This window comes from Protopterus annectens, chromosome 3.part1 (genome assembly GCF_019279795.1).
Source record: "Protopterus annectens isolate FY-2018-M chromosome 3.part1, PAN1.0, whole genome shotgun sequence".
NCBI lineage: Eukaryota > Metazoa > Chordata > Ceratodontiformes > Protopteridae > Protopterus > Protopterus annectens.
The window spans coordinates 1844385405-1844403084 of NC_056732.1; the positions used below are offsets into that span (position 1 = coordinate 1844385405).

At 39.3% G+C, this 17680-nt stretch overlaps 2 protein-coding genes across 2 annotated transcripts in view; both read right to left on the minus strand.

Moving 5' to 3' along the window:
• The window catches only part of LOC122798835 (gastrula zinc finger protein XlCGF57.1-like), a 9082-nt gene extending 5862 nt beyond the window's left edge, over positions 1-3220 (minus strand). Inside the window, exon 1 of the mRNA XM_044067958.1 lies at positions 3142-3220. Within this exon, the coding sequence (XP_043923893.1) occupies positions 3142-3220 (79 nt within the window). The remainder of the gene's footprint in view (positions 1-3141) is intronic.
• LOC122798749 (zinc finger protein 501-like) overlaps positions 1-17680 on the minus strand; it is a 187990-nt gene that overhangs the window by 41637 nt on the left and 128673 nt on the right. The gene's annotated exons all lie outside the window — the stretch shown is intronic.

Here is a 17680-nt window from a genome sequence, read left to right on the forward strand (position 1 = left end):
AGCCTGTCTCCCAGTACCATTACACAACACTTACCTAGCCTGTCTCTCAGTACCATTACACAACACTTACCTAGCCTGTCTCAGTACCATTACACAACACTTACCTAGCCTGTCTCTCAGTACCATTACACAACACTTACCTAGCCTGTATCTCAGTACCATTACACAACACTTACCTAGCCTGTATCTCAGTATAACTCCCCAGTCTTCCACTCTCTTGAGTGATACTTAAATACACAGTGAATTTCTGTCCCTTTCTCTTTTGCTGAAAAGATTTCAAACCTGCATCAATTAAAGTACTGCTGGTGATTCCCTGCTAGTTTTTCCCATTCCCTCTCTCCTTTTTTGATGTGCTTTTTAAACCTGATGATTTTAGACTGCCCACCCCTACTGCAAATTTAACCCTTATGTCACTAGATGGGTAGCAAATTGGCTCACTAACAGGACACATACTGTCAAAGTTGGTCATTCCACCTCTAAGAGTAGACCCTTCACTAGTGGTGTAGCACAAGGTTCTGTGCTGGGTCCTTTACTGTTTAGCATCTACTTTTCAGAAGTTTAGGATAAATTAGATGGCCTTTGCCTTACCAAGTTTGCTGATGATTGCAAATTGTGTGCAATCATTGAGTTCCCCAACAATGTTAACATGCTACAGGAAAGGCTAATAGACAAATGACTGGTGTCAAAGCCATGGTCTAAAACTAAATGCAAAAAAGTACATTAGTATTCCCTTTGGCAAAGCAGCATTCCCTACTAACTACAGTATTAACAAGCCCCCCCCCCAAGCTCAGACAAAGTGGTGCATTATCTAGGAACACAGGTACATAGCAATCACAACTTCAACCACAAAGTTTACTCTGTGGTAAGGAAAGCATTCTACGTTGTGCACCTCATAAGTAATCCAGGTATAAGGATGTTATAGCCCCAATGCACTTGACCCTCATCAGACCACTAATAGGGTACAGTGCTCCCTTTTGTGTGCATCTCAACAGACACCTACATCAGCTGGAGAGACCACAGAGGTTCCTCGCCAAGAAAATACAAGGCCTCCAAACCATGACATACGTGGATAGACTAAAAACTCTGTCCTTGTACTTGTTTTATAAAGGCTACTGAGAGGAGAATTGTGCCTAGCCTACCGGGCAGTGTCCGACTCTGCCCTGATGGATATGCTTCACATACACAAATCTAATGGCACAAGATTCACTCACTCTAGGGATCTTAACCTAGCCTATGGCATTAAGAGAACATGCTGGAGAGAAAAATATGTTTCTCATAGACTGCTGCTCCTCTTGAACAACCTCCAGTTCACATGAAGCACAGCTCTTCACTGATCCTATACAAGCAAAACTGGGAAAATGGATGTGAGACAGCAAATTCACCTCAGAGGTGGCACCCATGTCCCTCGTGGACACAGAAAGTCAGTGTTGACCATAGACTAGCTCTGCAAAATGCATTCACTTAATAAGGTCAGATGGGGTAACTCGAGATTAACATGGTTAGTCTTGTAAGAGGTCTAGGGCCACAAGCCTAGTAACCTCCTATGAATAAACTCACCCAGAACTACCTAAAATAAAGGTATCTCACATGTAAATATCTTAAAACTTAGCTGTGAGACTCCCTACTAAAAATAAAACATAAATGCAACAGGATATCTAATTTCCTCCATAAAAGCATCCCTCTAAATCTTAGTTGGGACATTTATCTAAAGTTTGGCTCCACTCACAGGAAACAATTACTAACAAATATTCTACTCGTCCGCCACTTTGTTCAAATTCTCAGATTCGCTTACTTAATATGAATCTCTGAAGTATATTTAATAAAAATGGAGAGATACATGTTTGTATTGTAACTTATTCTCCTGACATAATCAGAGTAATTGAAACTTGGTTGAAAAAAGAAATAGCTGACAATGAAATCACTGCACCTGGATATAACATAATCAGACAGGATAGGAAACATAAAAGTGCAGTTGGCCTTGCCATTATTTACAAAAGGTCAGTAAATGTCACCGCTTATCCATAAGAAACACCAAAGTTCAATAATGCGGAACTGCTGCTAACACACCTCAAAATAACTGGCAGAAAAATAAAATGCTGCTTATCAGCTATTTATATTCTATATGTTTATTATTTATTTATTATTTGTTGATGGGGTTAGTTCTACTAGGGGAGACCCAAGGTGGTCTTTATACTATTTGTCCAGGGCATAGGAGACCTTCCCCCACTCTTTTCAAGAGGTGCTGTATGCTGGGAGACCATCTTTCAGTATAGCTCCCCAGTCTTCCAACAAACTCAATAGAACTTTACAAAATACAGTGATCTCACATGTAAACATCATAAAAACCTAGCCATGAGACTCCTTACTAAAGATAAAATGTAAATGTAATTGGATATCTAATTTCCTCCATAAAAACATCCCTCTAAAAGTTAGTTGGGGCATGTACCTAAAGCCTGTCCCCACTTGCAACAAACAATTATTATAGCAATAACCCACAGCTGTATGTGGGTAATGCTGGATTTATAACCAAACAAAGCCAACGGTGGATAAATCCAGCATTACCCACATCCAGCCGTGGGTTATTGCTTTTATACAATAACATTATTTAAGAAAAACTTTCTTTACTTTTCTTAAATAATGTCCTTGCATAACGGTGCTACACTAGTATCCTGAGGCTTTCATGATGTACTGTGCATGTGTATGGGAGTTTGATTCCCACGCTTACGCAGTACATCAGTGCTGTGCATAGAAGCAATGGAGAAAGGAAGATCTCTGTTGCGTTTTTAATTGATATTAGGGTGATGTTTTATTTGGTTAAGTGGCTTTCTGAATTATTTTTCTGATTTGGACCCACTTGAACCTACTGTTGTCACTATGGAAAAGGAAAACAGACAGATGGATATTTTTATGGGTGCTTTTGAATTACATTGCTGTCCAGTTTAATATGGAGCAAGTTGGCTATACAAAATTGTATGTTAACAAGTATGAAACAAACATTTACAGAGACTCACTCTGACTGTTTCCACTTGCTTTTTTTAAAGGAAATAATTTACAATCTGGACAGTTTACCGGTACAAGAAGGACAGGACAAAAATACAAGGAAAATCAGCTATATTATGCAAACCTAAAGAAGAAACGTACCCGATTTTCCTTGTATTTCTGTCCTTTCCGTCTTGTACCTGTAAATTGTCTGGATTATGAGTTTTGTATCATTCATCATCTTAGCTGAAGAAAACTGAAAAATGGTAGCATATATGAATAGAAGAAAGTCCGGGTGACCTGACTTTTTTCATCGGTATATGCTCGATTTACAATGGGCATATTGGTTGGGCTGACCAATCAGCATGCTTGTTTTTGAATATTAATGGCCAGTCATTGTATAATAAATATTCTACTCATCCTCCACCTTTCCTCAAATTCCCAGATTCTCTTACTTAATATGAATCTCTGAAGTATATGCAATAAAAGACGAGTTAGATGACTGTATTGCAACTTATTCTCCTGACATAATCACAGTAATTGAAACTTGGGTGAAAAAAGAAATGCCTGACAGTGAAATCACTGCACCTGGATATAACATAATCAGACAGGACAGGAAACATAAAAGTGCAGTTTTGCCTTGCCATTATTTACAAATGCTCACTAAATGTCACCGCTTATCCATAAGAAATACCAAAGTTCAATAATGCCGAACTGTTACTAACACACCTCAAAATAACTGACAGAAAAAAAGTGCTGCTTATCGGCTATTTATATTCATTATTTTTATTTATTTATTTATCATTTCCTGATTGGACTGCGGTGGTGGTGTTGCGGTAACGTTGTCACTTCACAGTAAGACGCTGTCCTGTTCGATTCTCAGCAAGAGCGTCTTCTGCGTTTAGACATGCGTGAATGGGCGTATCTTCGTTGAAGGTTGTGCGTCAGAGCTGGCAACTTGGCACGTAAAAATCTACTTCCAATCATTAGCGGATCGGAGTTCCGCTGTTACGACCCCTAACCGGGAAAAGCCGAAAGACACAAGAACATCATTTCCTGATTGGGTTTCTTCCACTAGCGGAGACCTGAGGTGATATTTATACTGCTAGATGAAATTTGTACAGGGTATTGGAGACATTCCACGACTCTTTTTGATAGGTGCCATGGCATCTTTTACATCCACCTGAACTACCACCAACTCAGGCAGATGGGTCCTCAGTTTAATGTCTCATCCAATGGACAGCTCATTCAGCAGTGCAGCACCCCCCTTATGATGCACTGCAGTATCAGCAATCAATCTACCTGGTATGGAAATAGAACCCACAGCCTTCTCAATCCAACGTAAGTGTGCTATCTTTTGTGCCACTGACACATTCTACAATGAAACAAAATCACCACTGTTAGAAACATTTTATTCTGAACATTTCTTCTTATCCATCATGAAACAATAATGCTGGGAGACCTAAATACAGATTGTAATATCATCAACAGTAGCACCACAACAGATTCCAAGAACCTTTATGGCTTTACTCATTCAATCACATCTACTATAAGAACCCACAAACGTACAAACAGACAATCTACCTTGGATTATCTACTAAATAATAATCCTAATATAATAAAGACACATGGCTGTCTACCAGATAACATAAATAACCACCTTCCAACTTATGTAGTAAGATGTTACAGTATTCAAGATAAACAAAACACTTACAACCAAGTCCACTTTACAACCAGCTTTAACAAACAAATCTTAATCCAAACAATGGCACAATATAACTGGAATGTATTCACCTCTTGACACTGCCACAGCATTTTTCAATAATATATTCCTAAAAATCCTCCCACTCCCCTCTGACTGCTTAAAATGGCTTTTGATGCTATTTCTTACCCTATCCTGATACTAATAAACAGATCTATATCCAAATATAATGTTCCTTCTATCTGCAAGAAATCATTCATCATGTTACTACATGAAGGTAGCATATCCACAGACCTCCATAACTACAGGCCTATAACAATCCTCTCCCCCTGTCAAAAGCACTAGAAAACTTCAAGTCATACAAGGCCTAAACACAAATAACCTCCTGTCTGAAACACAGCTCAATTTTAGGACCCACCACAGTACAACTACCACCTTCTCTCATTTCACTAATAGTATAAATCAGCACAGCAATAACAATAAATCAGTATCAACCACATTCCTAGATTTATCTAAAGTTTTTTGAGACAATATCTCACCAGTAACTACTTCACAAATTTGCATCTGTAGGCCTCTTACAATACTCCCTTACATTGTTCTTTAATTATTTATCACATAAACAACAAGCAGTTAAATGGAAACAGGAATTCTCATCCTCTCTGCCAGTCACAATAGGCCTTCCACAAGACTCCATACTAGGGCCTCTTCTCTTTAATATCTTCATTAGCAAACTCAGAACCAAAGCAAAAATGGAGCAACTAGCATAACAGAACAAAGAGCCAATACACAATGTTAGAGCACTGAGTCAACAACCAGAGTAAACTACAAAGGTATAACAGTCACAATAGACCTTCCACAAGACTCCATACTAGGGCCTCTTCTCTTTAATATCTTCATTAGCAAACTCAGAACCAAAGCAAAAATGGAGCAACTAGCATAAATGAACAAAGAGCCAATACACAATGCTAGGGCACTGAGTCAACAACTAGAATAAACTAAAAAGGTATAACAGTCACAATAGGCCTTCCACAAGACTCCATACTAGGGCCTCTTCTCTTTAATATCTTCATTAGCAAACTCAGAACCAAGGCAAAAATGGAGCAACTAGCGTAAAAGAAGAAAGAGCCAATACACAATGGTAGAGCACTGAGTCAGCAACCAGAATAAATTACAAAGGTATAACAGTCACAATAGGCCTTCCACAAGACTCCATACTAGGGCCTCTTCTCTTTAATATCTTCATTAGCAAACTCAGAACCAAAGCAAAAATGGAGCAACTAGCATAACAGAACAAAGAGCCAATACACAATGTTAGAGCACTGAGTCAACAACCAGAATAAACTACAAAGGTATAACAGTCACAATAGGCCTACAACAAGACTCAATACTAGGGCCTCTTCTCTTTAATATTTTCATTAGCAAACTCAGAACCAAAGCAAAAATGGAGCAACTAGCATTAAAGAACAAAGAGCCAATACACAATGTTAGAGCACTAAGTCAACAACCAGAATAAACTACAAAGGTATAACAGTCACAATAGGCTTTCCACAAGACTCCATACTAGGGCCTCTTCTCTTTAATATCCTCATTAGCAAACTCAGAACCAAAGCAAAAATGGAGCAACTAGCATAACAGATCAAAGAGCCAATACACAATGTTAGAGCACTAAGTCAACAACTAGAATAAACTACAAAGGTATAACAGTCACAATAGGCCTTCCACAAGACTCCATACTAGGGCCTCTTCTCTTTAATATCTTCATTAGCAAACTCAGAACCAAAGCAAAAATGGAGCAACTAGCGTAAAAGAACAAAGAGCCAATACACAATGTTAGGGCACTGAGTCAACAACCAGAGTAAACTACAAAGGTATAACAGTCACAATAGGCCTTCCACAAGACTCCATACTAGGGCCTCTTCTCTTTAATATCTTCATTAGCAAACTCAGAACCAAAGCAAAAATGGAGCAACTAGAATAAAAAAACAAAGAGCCAATACACAATGTTAGAGCACTAAGTCAACAAATAGAATACACTAAAAAGGTATAATAGTCACAATAGGCCTTCCACAAGACTCCATACTAGGGCCTCTTTTCTTTAATATCTTCATTAGCAAACTCAGAACCAAAGCAAAAATGGAGCAACTAGCATAACAGAGCAAAGAGCCAATACACAATGTTAGAGCACTGAGTCAACAACCAGAATAAATTACAAAGGTATAACAGTCACAATAGGGCTTCCACAAGTCTCCATACTAGGGCCTCTTCTCTTTAATATCTTCATTAGCAAACTCAGAACCAAAGCAAAAATGGAGCAACTAGCATAACAGAACAAAGAGACAATACACAATGTTAGAGCACTAAGTCAACAACCAGAATAAATTACAAAGGTATAACAGTCACAATAAGCCTTCCACAAGACTCCATACTAGGGCCTCTTCTCTTTAATATCTTCATTAGCAAACTCAGAACCAAAGCAAAAATGGAGCAACTAGCATTAAAGAACAAAGAGCCAATACACAATGTTAGAGCACTGAGTCAACAACCAGAATAAACTACAAAGGTATAACAGTCACAATAGGCCTTCCACAAGACTCCATACTAGGGCCTCTTCTCTTTAATATTTTCATTAGCAAACTCAGAACCAAAGCAAAAATGGAGCAACTAGCATTAAAGAACAAAGAGCCAATACACAATGTTAGAGCACTAAGTCAACAACCAGAATAAACTACAAAGGTATAACAGTCACAATAGGCTTTCCACAAGACTCCATACTAGGGCCTCTTCTCTTTAATATCCTCATTAGCAAACTCATAACCAAAGCAAAAATGGAGCAACTAGCATAACAGATCAAAGAGCCAATACACAATGTTAGAGCACTAAGTCAACAACTAGAATAAACTACTAAGGTATAACAGTCACAATAGGCCTTCCACAAGACTCCATACTAGGGCCTCTTCTCTTTAATATCTTCATTAGCAAACTCAGAACCAAAGCAAAAATGGAGCAACTAGCGTAAAAGAACAAAGAGCCAATACACAATGTTAGGGCACTGAGTCAACAACCAGAGTAAACTACAAAGGTATAACAGTCACAATAGGCCTTCCACAAGACTCCATACTAGGGCCTCTTCTATTTAATATCTTCATTAGCAAACTCAGAACCAAAGCAAAAATGCAGCAACTAGCATAAAAAAACAAAGAGTCAATACACAATGTTAGAGCACTAAGTCAACAAATAGAATAAACTAAAAAGGTATAATGGTCACAATAGGCCTTCCACAAGAGTCCATACTAGGGCCTCTTTTCTTTAATATCTTTATTAGCAAACTCAGGACCAAAGCAAAAATGGAGCAACTAGCATAACAGAGCAAAGAGCCAATACACAATGTTAGAGCACTAAGTCAACAACTAGAATAAACTACAAAGGTATAACAGTCACAATAGGCCTTCCACAAGACTCCATACTAGGGCCTCTTCTCTTTAATATCTTCATTAGCAAACTCAGAACCAAAGCAAAAATGGAGCAACTAGCATAACAGAACAAAGAGCCAATACACAATGTTAGAGCACTGAGTCAACAACCAGAATAAATTACAAAGGTATAACAGTCACAATAGGCCTTCCACAAGTCTCCATACTAGGGCCTCTTCTCTTTAATATCTTCATTAGCAAACTCAGAACCAAAGCAAAAATGGAGCAACTAGCATAACAGAACAACGAGACAATACACAATGTTAGAGCACTAAGTCAACAACCAGAATAAATTACAAAGGTATAACAGTCACAATAAGCCTTCCACAAGACTCCATACTAGGGCCTCTTCTCTTTAATATCTTCATTAGCAAACTCAGAACCAAAGCAAAAATGGAGCAACTAGCATACAAGAACAAAGAGCCAATACACAATGTTAGGGCACTAAGTCAACAACCAGAATAAACTACAAAGGTATAACAGTCACAATAGACCTTCCACAAGACTCCATACTAGGGCCTCTTCTCTTTAATATCTTCATTAGCAAACTCAGAACCAAAGCAAAAATGGAGCAACTAGCGTAAAAGAAGAAAGAGCCAATACACAATGTTAGGGCGCTGAGTCAACAACCAGAACAAACTAAAAAGGTATAACAGTCACAAATGTAATAAAAAGATGTTTAGTACTTTCATCTGTGCTGAATAAGAACTTTGTGATAGAAGCAATACCGCTACCAAATTCAGTTTTTTACAGTGAAAACTACCAACAAGACTAGAACTGAACTAGTAACCCATACTAAAGTACTAGGTAATCAAATAGACAACAACCTTAAATTTGATCTACATATACATCAGACTATTAAAAAACAACAACAATTAGGTACCTATACAAGGTCAAACACTACCTAAATGGCATAGCAAGAAACACTCTAGCCTCAAACTACTTACTTCCATTCCTGCTTTACGCATCTTTTATCCTTACTAATATAAGTGCCACACTAAAGACAAAGCCACCTCTTGTTAAAATAACGACACAAACTTTGCTACCAATCCTGAACCGAGAGGCCTTAAAACAACTAAACTGTATAGAACCAAATAACTTCCTCAGATTCTCTCCCGTAATTATTGCATATAAACTAATACATTATCTCAAAAAATACCCAACATTAAAAACTCACTAGGATCATAGGAAGTTACTAGGCTCATGGCTGTATGGCCCTTACAAATCTAGCCGAGTTTTACCCTTATTTCCATGATCAACACCAATTGCCCCTGTCCAAGAGGGACACAGGTGGAAACTCTGGGATTAATTTATGGTTACCCATCCAATTGTCTAGACTGCGTTTGAAGAGGACCAATGAAGTGCTCTGTTTGACATGAAGTGGGAGTTGTTCCAAAGGTGTGGTAACTCCTGGGAGACAAATCTGTTCTTGCAGCAGGTTCTGTTATTGTCACATGCCAGGTTAAGGTCTTTAGAGTGAGTAACCCATGTGCCATTTCACTTGTGCATATGCAGCATCTCCAATAAAGCAGGGTTAGAGATTGCCCTATGTGCAAAGTAGAGATCACCTCTGAGTAGTCTGTATGAAACAGAATAAAGTGACAGTGATTTCAGATGATCCACACAGGACAGATGCTGAAGACCTTGAGTTTTTCTTGTGAGGTACCATTCTGGTCTCTCTAATTGCTGCAGTTGCTTAGAAAGGTACATACCAAAAGGGGCATTATCCTGATGAGGGAAGAGTACACAGAGGTTATAACTTCCTTTTCCTGAATGCAATGCCCTTACTTATGAGATGAGCAATACAGAATGCCCTTCTTACCACTGTGGAGACATAGTGATCATAGGTTGCTGTGAAACTGTGCCGAGGTCTCTCACCACTGAGTGCATACTTAGGGTGTTGTTATTGATGTAGTAGTTAGCAGGAATATCACACTTACTGAAAGGAATGATAATACATTTTTAAGGCCATGACTTTGGGACCAATAATTTGTTTGTGTAAGACCCTCTTGTAGGAAGTTGACATCATTTGGAGATTCTATGACCATTCTCAGTTTGCAGTCATCAGCAAACTTGTCAGCAACAGGCCTTTAGTTTTAGCTTGTACTTCAGAGAAACAGATTCCAAACAGTACAGGTCACATGACTAATCTCTGTGGAACACCACTCATTACAGGTCTGCTGTTGGAGGTGGATTCCCTTATTTGCCTTACACTTATCAAGGGATCTCCAATCGGCTGAAAAATTCCTCCTAAGTTGTACTAAATCTAACAACTCATCATCTGATTTTGGTTTGGTGTTATTCGTTTAAGGTTTGTTTACTTCTATTCATTATCTTTTTCTTATATTGCATTTTGTTTTAAGATTTTTGTTCTTTTTGGCATATTAAGAAGTCTTGGCTATGATCAGTTATAAAAGAATTCTTTTGCAGACGGTGAATAACATCCATCTAATTAGTGTAAGGAGAAGTGAAATAGCATTTCTCATTTAACTACAAATATTTAGTGGCATCTTTATGTAGCTGAAATGCTTGTTTGACTTGTTCTTTACCTGACTTGCTAATCTCTGTCTGCATTTCATTTTGGTTTGGAGTTACTCATTTAAGGTTTGATTACTTCTATTTTTTATCCTTTTATTATATTGAATTTTGTTTTGTTTTTAAGTTTTTTTTTTTTTAGTTTTAAGAGGTCTTGGCTAGGGTGAGTAAGAAATTAATTATTTTGCAGACAGTGAATAACATCCATCTACTTAGTAGAAGGAGCAGAGAAACAACAGTCCCCATTTAACTACAAATATTTACTGGCATCTTTATTAGCTGTAGTGGTTGTTTGACTTGCTATTCTCTGCCTATTGCTGGTTTCTATCTGCATTTATTTTTTTTAACTTGGTGGCTTTTGATTTGCCCACCCTTACTAGAAATCTGATTTTGGAAAAGCCTCCCAGTCTCATCCCATCAGCTCATCCTACTGGCAACTGAGAAATCAACTGGGAAGGCCCTCCCCTTAGTGTCTTAAACTTTATTATCTTCTGTTTCCTGCCTTCCCACATACTGAAAAAATGCACTTTATTCATCTGCTTTTACTGTATCTGTGTTCATGCATTTAAGCTGTTGAATTTATTACTTGTTAGTAGCCTGATTACATTGTAACTGTTATTCTAAGCCTCACAGTTCTGATTTAAGCAAGTGGGCTTCAAACTAGTTATCTTATATAAGGAAGGTTTGTGGTCTACACTCTTGTTTCAGGAGTGGAAAAGCTATACCCTTCTGAGCTGGGAATTGCTGGTTGATGCTGGTTGGAGGCTTATTATGTTCATTATTCTAAAAGTGCCTTAGTTCTTTTAATCTGTGTAGACACTGATCTCTTGCAGTGTACGTTTCCCTTAAAATACCCTTACTGGCTAGACAGATTTTTTTAACTACTGGATCATCTACAACTAAAAAAAACTCCTTCCTCTAAGAAACATATCCCACATTTCTCACCTGACAGAGTGAACAACTCCAAACCAGTTAACCTTGGACCATTATACCAGAAAAACAATTCCTCCCGTCTCTTCCTTAACATGAATGTAAGAACTATTGCAAATAAAGTTCATGACCTGCATGTTCTACTCTCCTCTTACTCTGCAGACATTGTAATATTAACGGAAACATGGCTAAAACCTGACAATAACAATGAAATAGAAGCTGCTGGTTACAATATTTTATGTAAAGACAGGAATAAAATAAATTGTTGGAGGGGTACCAATCCTATTTAAAAATCACCTAATACTTGACTACTTAGACTCAAACATTTCTGACTCTACTAAATTTTTGTCACACTTGTAATTATTGTAATTGTAACTTGATCTTTATGTACTCACTTGTATGCTTGTAAACTGATATGTCTGTAAATGGAGCTTTTCTCTCTAGGCCTCCATTGAAAATGGACCTGTGTGCAGTTGGACTTTCCCAGTAAACAAATGTAAAATAAATAAATAATCTAGTCTGCACTAGCTGAGCATTGCTCACCAAGTTTCTTGTCTTATTGACTTGTTCAGTATTTAGGTTTTCCTCACTCCTCCCTAGAGCAGTGGCCATGGATATGGACTTCCTCTCTCTCTGTGGCCAGTCTGGTTGACATAGGTATTTTGACACACTGTATCAATTGTTTCATGTACACTGACAACCCACTTATTTTTAATAAAACTGAGTGCATGTGAGAGGTGCAAATACACTTTAATGCTGGAGGCAAAACTTTTTGACAGAACCAAAACTAATCCTACAGAGGTTGTCAGTGACACTTGTACCACACCTACTGCACAGGATAAAACCCTACACATAAAACTATTTATAATGAGGCACTTACAGGTAACCTTCCTCATCATCTTCTTTTGGCTTTTCCCGTTAGGGGTTGCCACAGCGGATCATCTGTTTCCATTTCTTCCTGTCCTCTGCATCATGCTCTTTCACACCAACCACCTGCATGTCCTCTCTCACCACATCCATAAACCTCATCTTAGGCCTTCCTCTTTTCCTCTAACCTGGCAGCTCCATCCTTAGCATCCTTTTCCCAATATACCCAGCATCCCTCCTCAGCACATGTCTAAATCAACGTAATCTCGCCTCTCTTGCTTTGTCTCCAAACTGTCCAACCTGAGCTGACCCTCTAATATACTGATTCCTAATTCTGTCCATCCTAGTCACACCCAGTGCAAATCTTAACATCTTTAACTCTGCCACATCCAGCTCTGACATCCAGCTCTGACTCCTGCCTTTTCATCAATGCTACCGTCTCCAACCCATATAACATAGCTGGTCTCACTACCCTCTTGTAGACCTTCCCTTTCACTCTTATTGGTACCCGTCTGTCACAAATCACTCCTGACACTCTTCTCCACCCATTCCACCCTGCCTGTACTTTCTTCTTCACCTCTCTTCCACACTCACCATTACTCTGAACTGTTGATCCCAAGAATTTAAACTCATCCACCTTTACCAACTCTACTCCCTGCATCCTCACCATTCCTCTACCCTCCCTCTCATTCACACACATATATTCTGTTTTAGCCCTGCTGACCTTCATTCCTCTCCTCTATACATTATATCTCCACCTCTCCAGGGTCTCCTCAACCTGGTCCCTACTCTCACTACATATCACAATGTCATCTGCAAACATCATAGTCCACGGGGGCCTCCTGTCTAATCTCATCTGTCAACCTGTCCATCACCACTGCAAATAAGAAAGGGCTCAGAGCTGATCCTTGATGTAATCCCACCTCCACCTTAAACGTATCTGTCACTCCCACTGCAGTCCTCACCACTGTCACACTACCCTCGTACATATCCTGTATCACTCTTACATACTTCTCTGCCACCCCCGACTTCCTCATACAATACCACAACTCCTCTCTAGGCACCCTGTCATATGCTTTCTCTAAATCCACAAAGACTCAGTGCAACTCCTTCTGACATTCTCTGTACTTCAACAACACTCTCAGAGCAAATATTGCTAACCTTCCTAAAATACTAAAACCTCCTGCACAACACAATCAAGAAATGGGTCCTCAGCCATCACGTAAACACTCTGTTTAAACACCATTCTAAACGACACTTAGTAACATTGTATCCAAAAGGTAACAAAAGTACATTTTCAGTCAAAAGGCCTTTGATCGATTTCCACGAAAATTCCCAGGATTGTCTTGCCTGTCTCATAGTGCCTTTGTTACACAAGGTCTCAAAAACAAAATTGCCAATAATAACAAAATAAAGGCTATGCTGCTAAACACCAAAAGTTTAAACCAAAAACTGCACACCCTGGAAGCACTCCTATCGTAGGAGGATGTAGACGTCTGAGCAGTTACAGAAACCTGGTTCAAGGCCTCAGAGATTACCGCAGCCTTACAAGGCTATAATGCTTCCACACCTTCAAATCCCAAATGAACATGTGAGAACCAAAGGTGACAGTGTTTCTATTGATATTAAAAATAAATACACCTCCCAGCTAGTTAGACTGGACAACACCAGGGAGTTATTCCAAGTTCAGATTACTGCGGGTAAGAGCCCCATTCAAGTAATAGCTAGTTATAGGTCCCCCTCCATGAATCATGATGCACAAGAGGCCTACTTGACCAAACTGGAGTCAATCCAAATACAGTCAAACACTTTGGTTATGGGGTATTTCAATTATACCATCATCAACTAGGAAACCTACTCCAGCTCTAACTCTCCTGTGCAAAAGTTCCTTGACTTTGTTAACTGAAATGCCCTGGAACAAATTTTTCAAACCCCAACAAGATGTGATCAGGGTCATTGATGAAGAACAAACATACTAGAGATGGTTACTACTAACATGACAAACAGATGCACAATTACAACTTTCAGACCCTCATTAGTTAAATCTGACCACAAATCAGTTTCCTTCAAACTGGCACTAACACTAGAACTCACAAAGGGTGAAGTCAGACTAAAACACTTCACCAAAGCAAACTATACCCTCCTTGGGGAAGGTATAAATGCATTTCAAGACCCACCCCCAGCTGAAAGTGATAACTACACCAGAGTTTACACTGAAGTCCTGTACAGTCACTTGCATAAGACTATAGACTTGGCTGTTCTAGACAAAATCAAAGCCATAGCTCCAAGGAAAACGCATCAAAAAACATAACAACAAATGCAAAATGTTGCTGTCTAAAAAAGTAAGGCGAGGCCTTAACAATGGAAAAGCACCCTCCTCAGCCTCAACAGGCAGATACAATGACATGTCAATCCTCTAAGGGTTACTTTGAGAAAAACTGAGCAATCGCAGTGAAGGATGACCATTAGGCCTTTTACCGCCATGTACATAGCCTAAAAGGTAAGACACAAGCATATGCAGAGCTAGTGACCAATGGTATCACACACACTGACCCCGCAGTGATAACAAACCTGCTAGTGGACAGATCTGGCAAGGATTTCACTCCTTTACCCCCTCTAAACTTATCACAAACCTTGCCCCCAACTTCCCCTACCCTACATATCCAAAGAGCAGGTTATTAAAGCCTTGTCTGAGGCAAAAAAACACAGCCTCTATGGGACCAGACAGCATGCCAGGCTGTCTTCTAAACAAACTAAAACATGAACTAGCATCACCATTAAGTACCCTATTTAATCATAGCCTAACCACAGCTTTGTTCCTGCCAAATGGAGAACAGCAACAGTTATTTCCCTCCACAAAGGTGGCTTAGCAAAAGACTCAGTGACTTACAGACCTATAAGTCTGATCAGCCTCATCTCTAAGACCATGGAAAGTATCACCATGACCCTCATACATAAGGTCATAGGCAACAAACAAACCCTAGATCTGACCCAGTTTGGCTTCATCAAGGGCAGATCCTGTCTTTTAAACCTGGTGTATTTCTTCAAACTTGTGATCACGGCCATTGACGAGGTCAAATTTGTGCACACAGCATGCCTCGACTACGCAAAGGCCTTTGACACAATCCCACACTCGGGCATTAATGATAAAGTTAGTAAACTGAATGTAAACCCTTTTGTGGTAAGATAGCTTGCAAACTGGCTAACAAACTGGTCACACGCTATCAAAGTGGGTGACTCTACATCAACCAACAAACCTGTCACCAGAGAGTTGCCACAATGGTCAGTGCTGGGCACCCTACTGTATGATATATATTTCTCAGAAGTTCATGCTGAAACTAATAGGCTGTGGCTGACCAAGTTTGAGAATGACTGCAAACTGGGTGCAATTATTGAATCCCCAAATGATTGTCAGTGTACTTCAGGAGGGTCTTACACAGACCAGTCACTGGTGTCTTAGCCCCAGTCTCAAAATAAATGCAAAGACATGCATCATCATTCCCTTCAGTAAAGACAATGTCCCTTCACACTATCAAATTAACAATACCCCTTGTACTAATGAAGTGGTAAGGCTCTGGGATCACAAGTAGACTGTGACCTTAACTTTGACCACCATGTGTCTACTGTAGTAAGGAAGGCTTTCTATGTAGCACACTTGATTAACAAAGGCATTGCGCCTTTAGAGTAAAGGAGGTTATAACCCCTCTATACTCATCACTAATCAGGCCCGTAGTGAGTATAGCACCCTTTTTTGGCATGTACTGTACAAACCACTGGCAGTAATTGGACAGACCTCAGACATTACTAACAAAGAAGATCAAGGGACTTCAGCACTTGCCTTACACACACCAACTAAAGTCCGTGTTGCTATACTCTGTACCTTTTAGACTTCTTAGGGGAGACATACCTGGCTTACAGAACAACCTTGGACCCAAACCTAATGAACTTGCTGCACATCCGTAAATCAAACGGGACTAGAGCTACCTGTTCCAGGGACCTAAATATGACCTGTAACATGAATATGATGTGCTGGAGAGACAGATTCTTCTCCCACTGACTGCCGTGTCTTTGGAATAGGCTGCCAATTCGTGTGAAGCAGAGCACCTCTATGACACTGTTCAAAAGGAACCTGGACGAGTGGATAGGGCACCGTAAATTATTACCAGGGGTTAGTGCCCACAACCATCCTTGACCTGGGCAGTCATTATTAAATACAATCCATGGGTATTGACCAGATTATCTCAGGTTCTACATTGGAATGAAAAGGCTAGGCTTGAAATGTCCTTTGGGTCGACAGCCTAGTAACCTCCTATGGTCCTTTAAATTTTTGAAATACACATTTACAAAAGGTATTATTAACTTTGAAACTAAAGAATTTCTTTTGATGAAACAGCTCTTGGTTCTGGCAGTGTTTAGCATTCCCAAAACATGAAAGAACACACAGGACCCCCCCCACAGGTTAATTGTTAACTGTTTCTGCCCAAACCTAAAATATATACCCCCTGGCAGTATACATTGACAGGAAATTCAAGAATATGTTAGGAGGTTCCAAACATATTTTAGAGGACCTCTGGGATTTGGGGGGGGGGGGTAACAATGGCCATTTGACTGAAACTGTAGTTTTGTTACCACTGATGTCATTAATGTTTTTATGACTATTCCCCATGACGAGGGACTTTCCTTTTTTCAAATACCCTTTTAGAAATAGAATCCTTGGGAAGTAAGACTGTCGGTTGAAATTAGTTTTACTGAGTAATTTCCTACTCTTTGAAGATGTCTTTTTCTGGCAGGTGAAAGGAGTAGCCATGGGTGTGGCTTGGGCCCCCATTTTTGCTAATCTAGTTATGTTCACCTGGGAAAGACGTTTTGTGTTTCAAACTCAATTTCCCTCCTACTGGACATTTTACAGTAGATTCCTGGATGACATTTTGATTATTTGGCAGGTAAAGGACAAAGAACTGGAGACATTTTTAAAAGACATTTCTGGTACTGCTTCATCTCTTAGATTTACACACAAATATACTCATTCCAAACCTAATATTATCTCAACGTCCATTTAAGACTGGAAAATAAGTGTTTTATTTCCTCTATTTAAACAGAGAGCACTTTTTCCAACTCATACCTTAGCTATAATAGTCCACACGTCTTACATTGTAAAAGGAGCCCGATGATGGGATCCAATGACACCTTTTAGAGA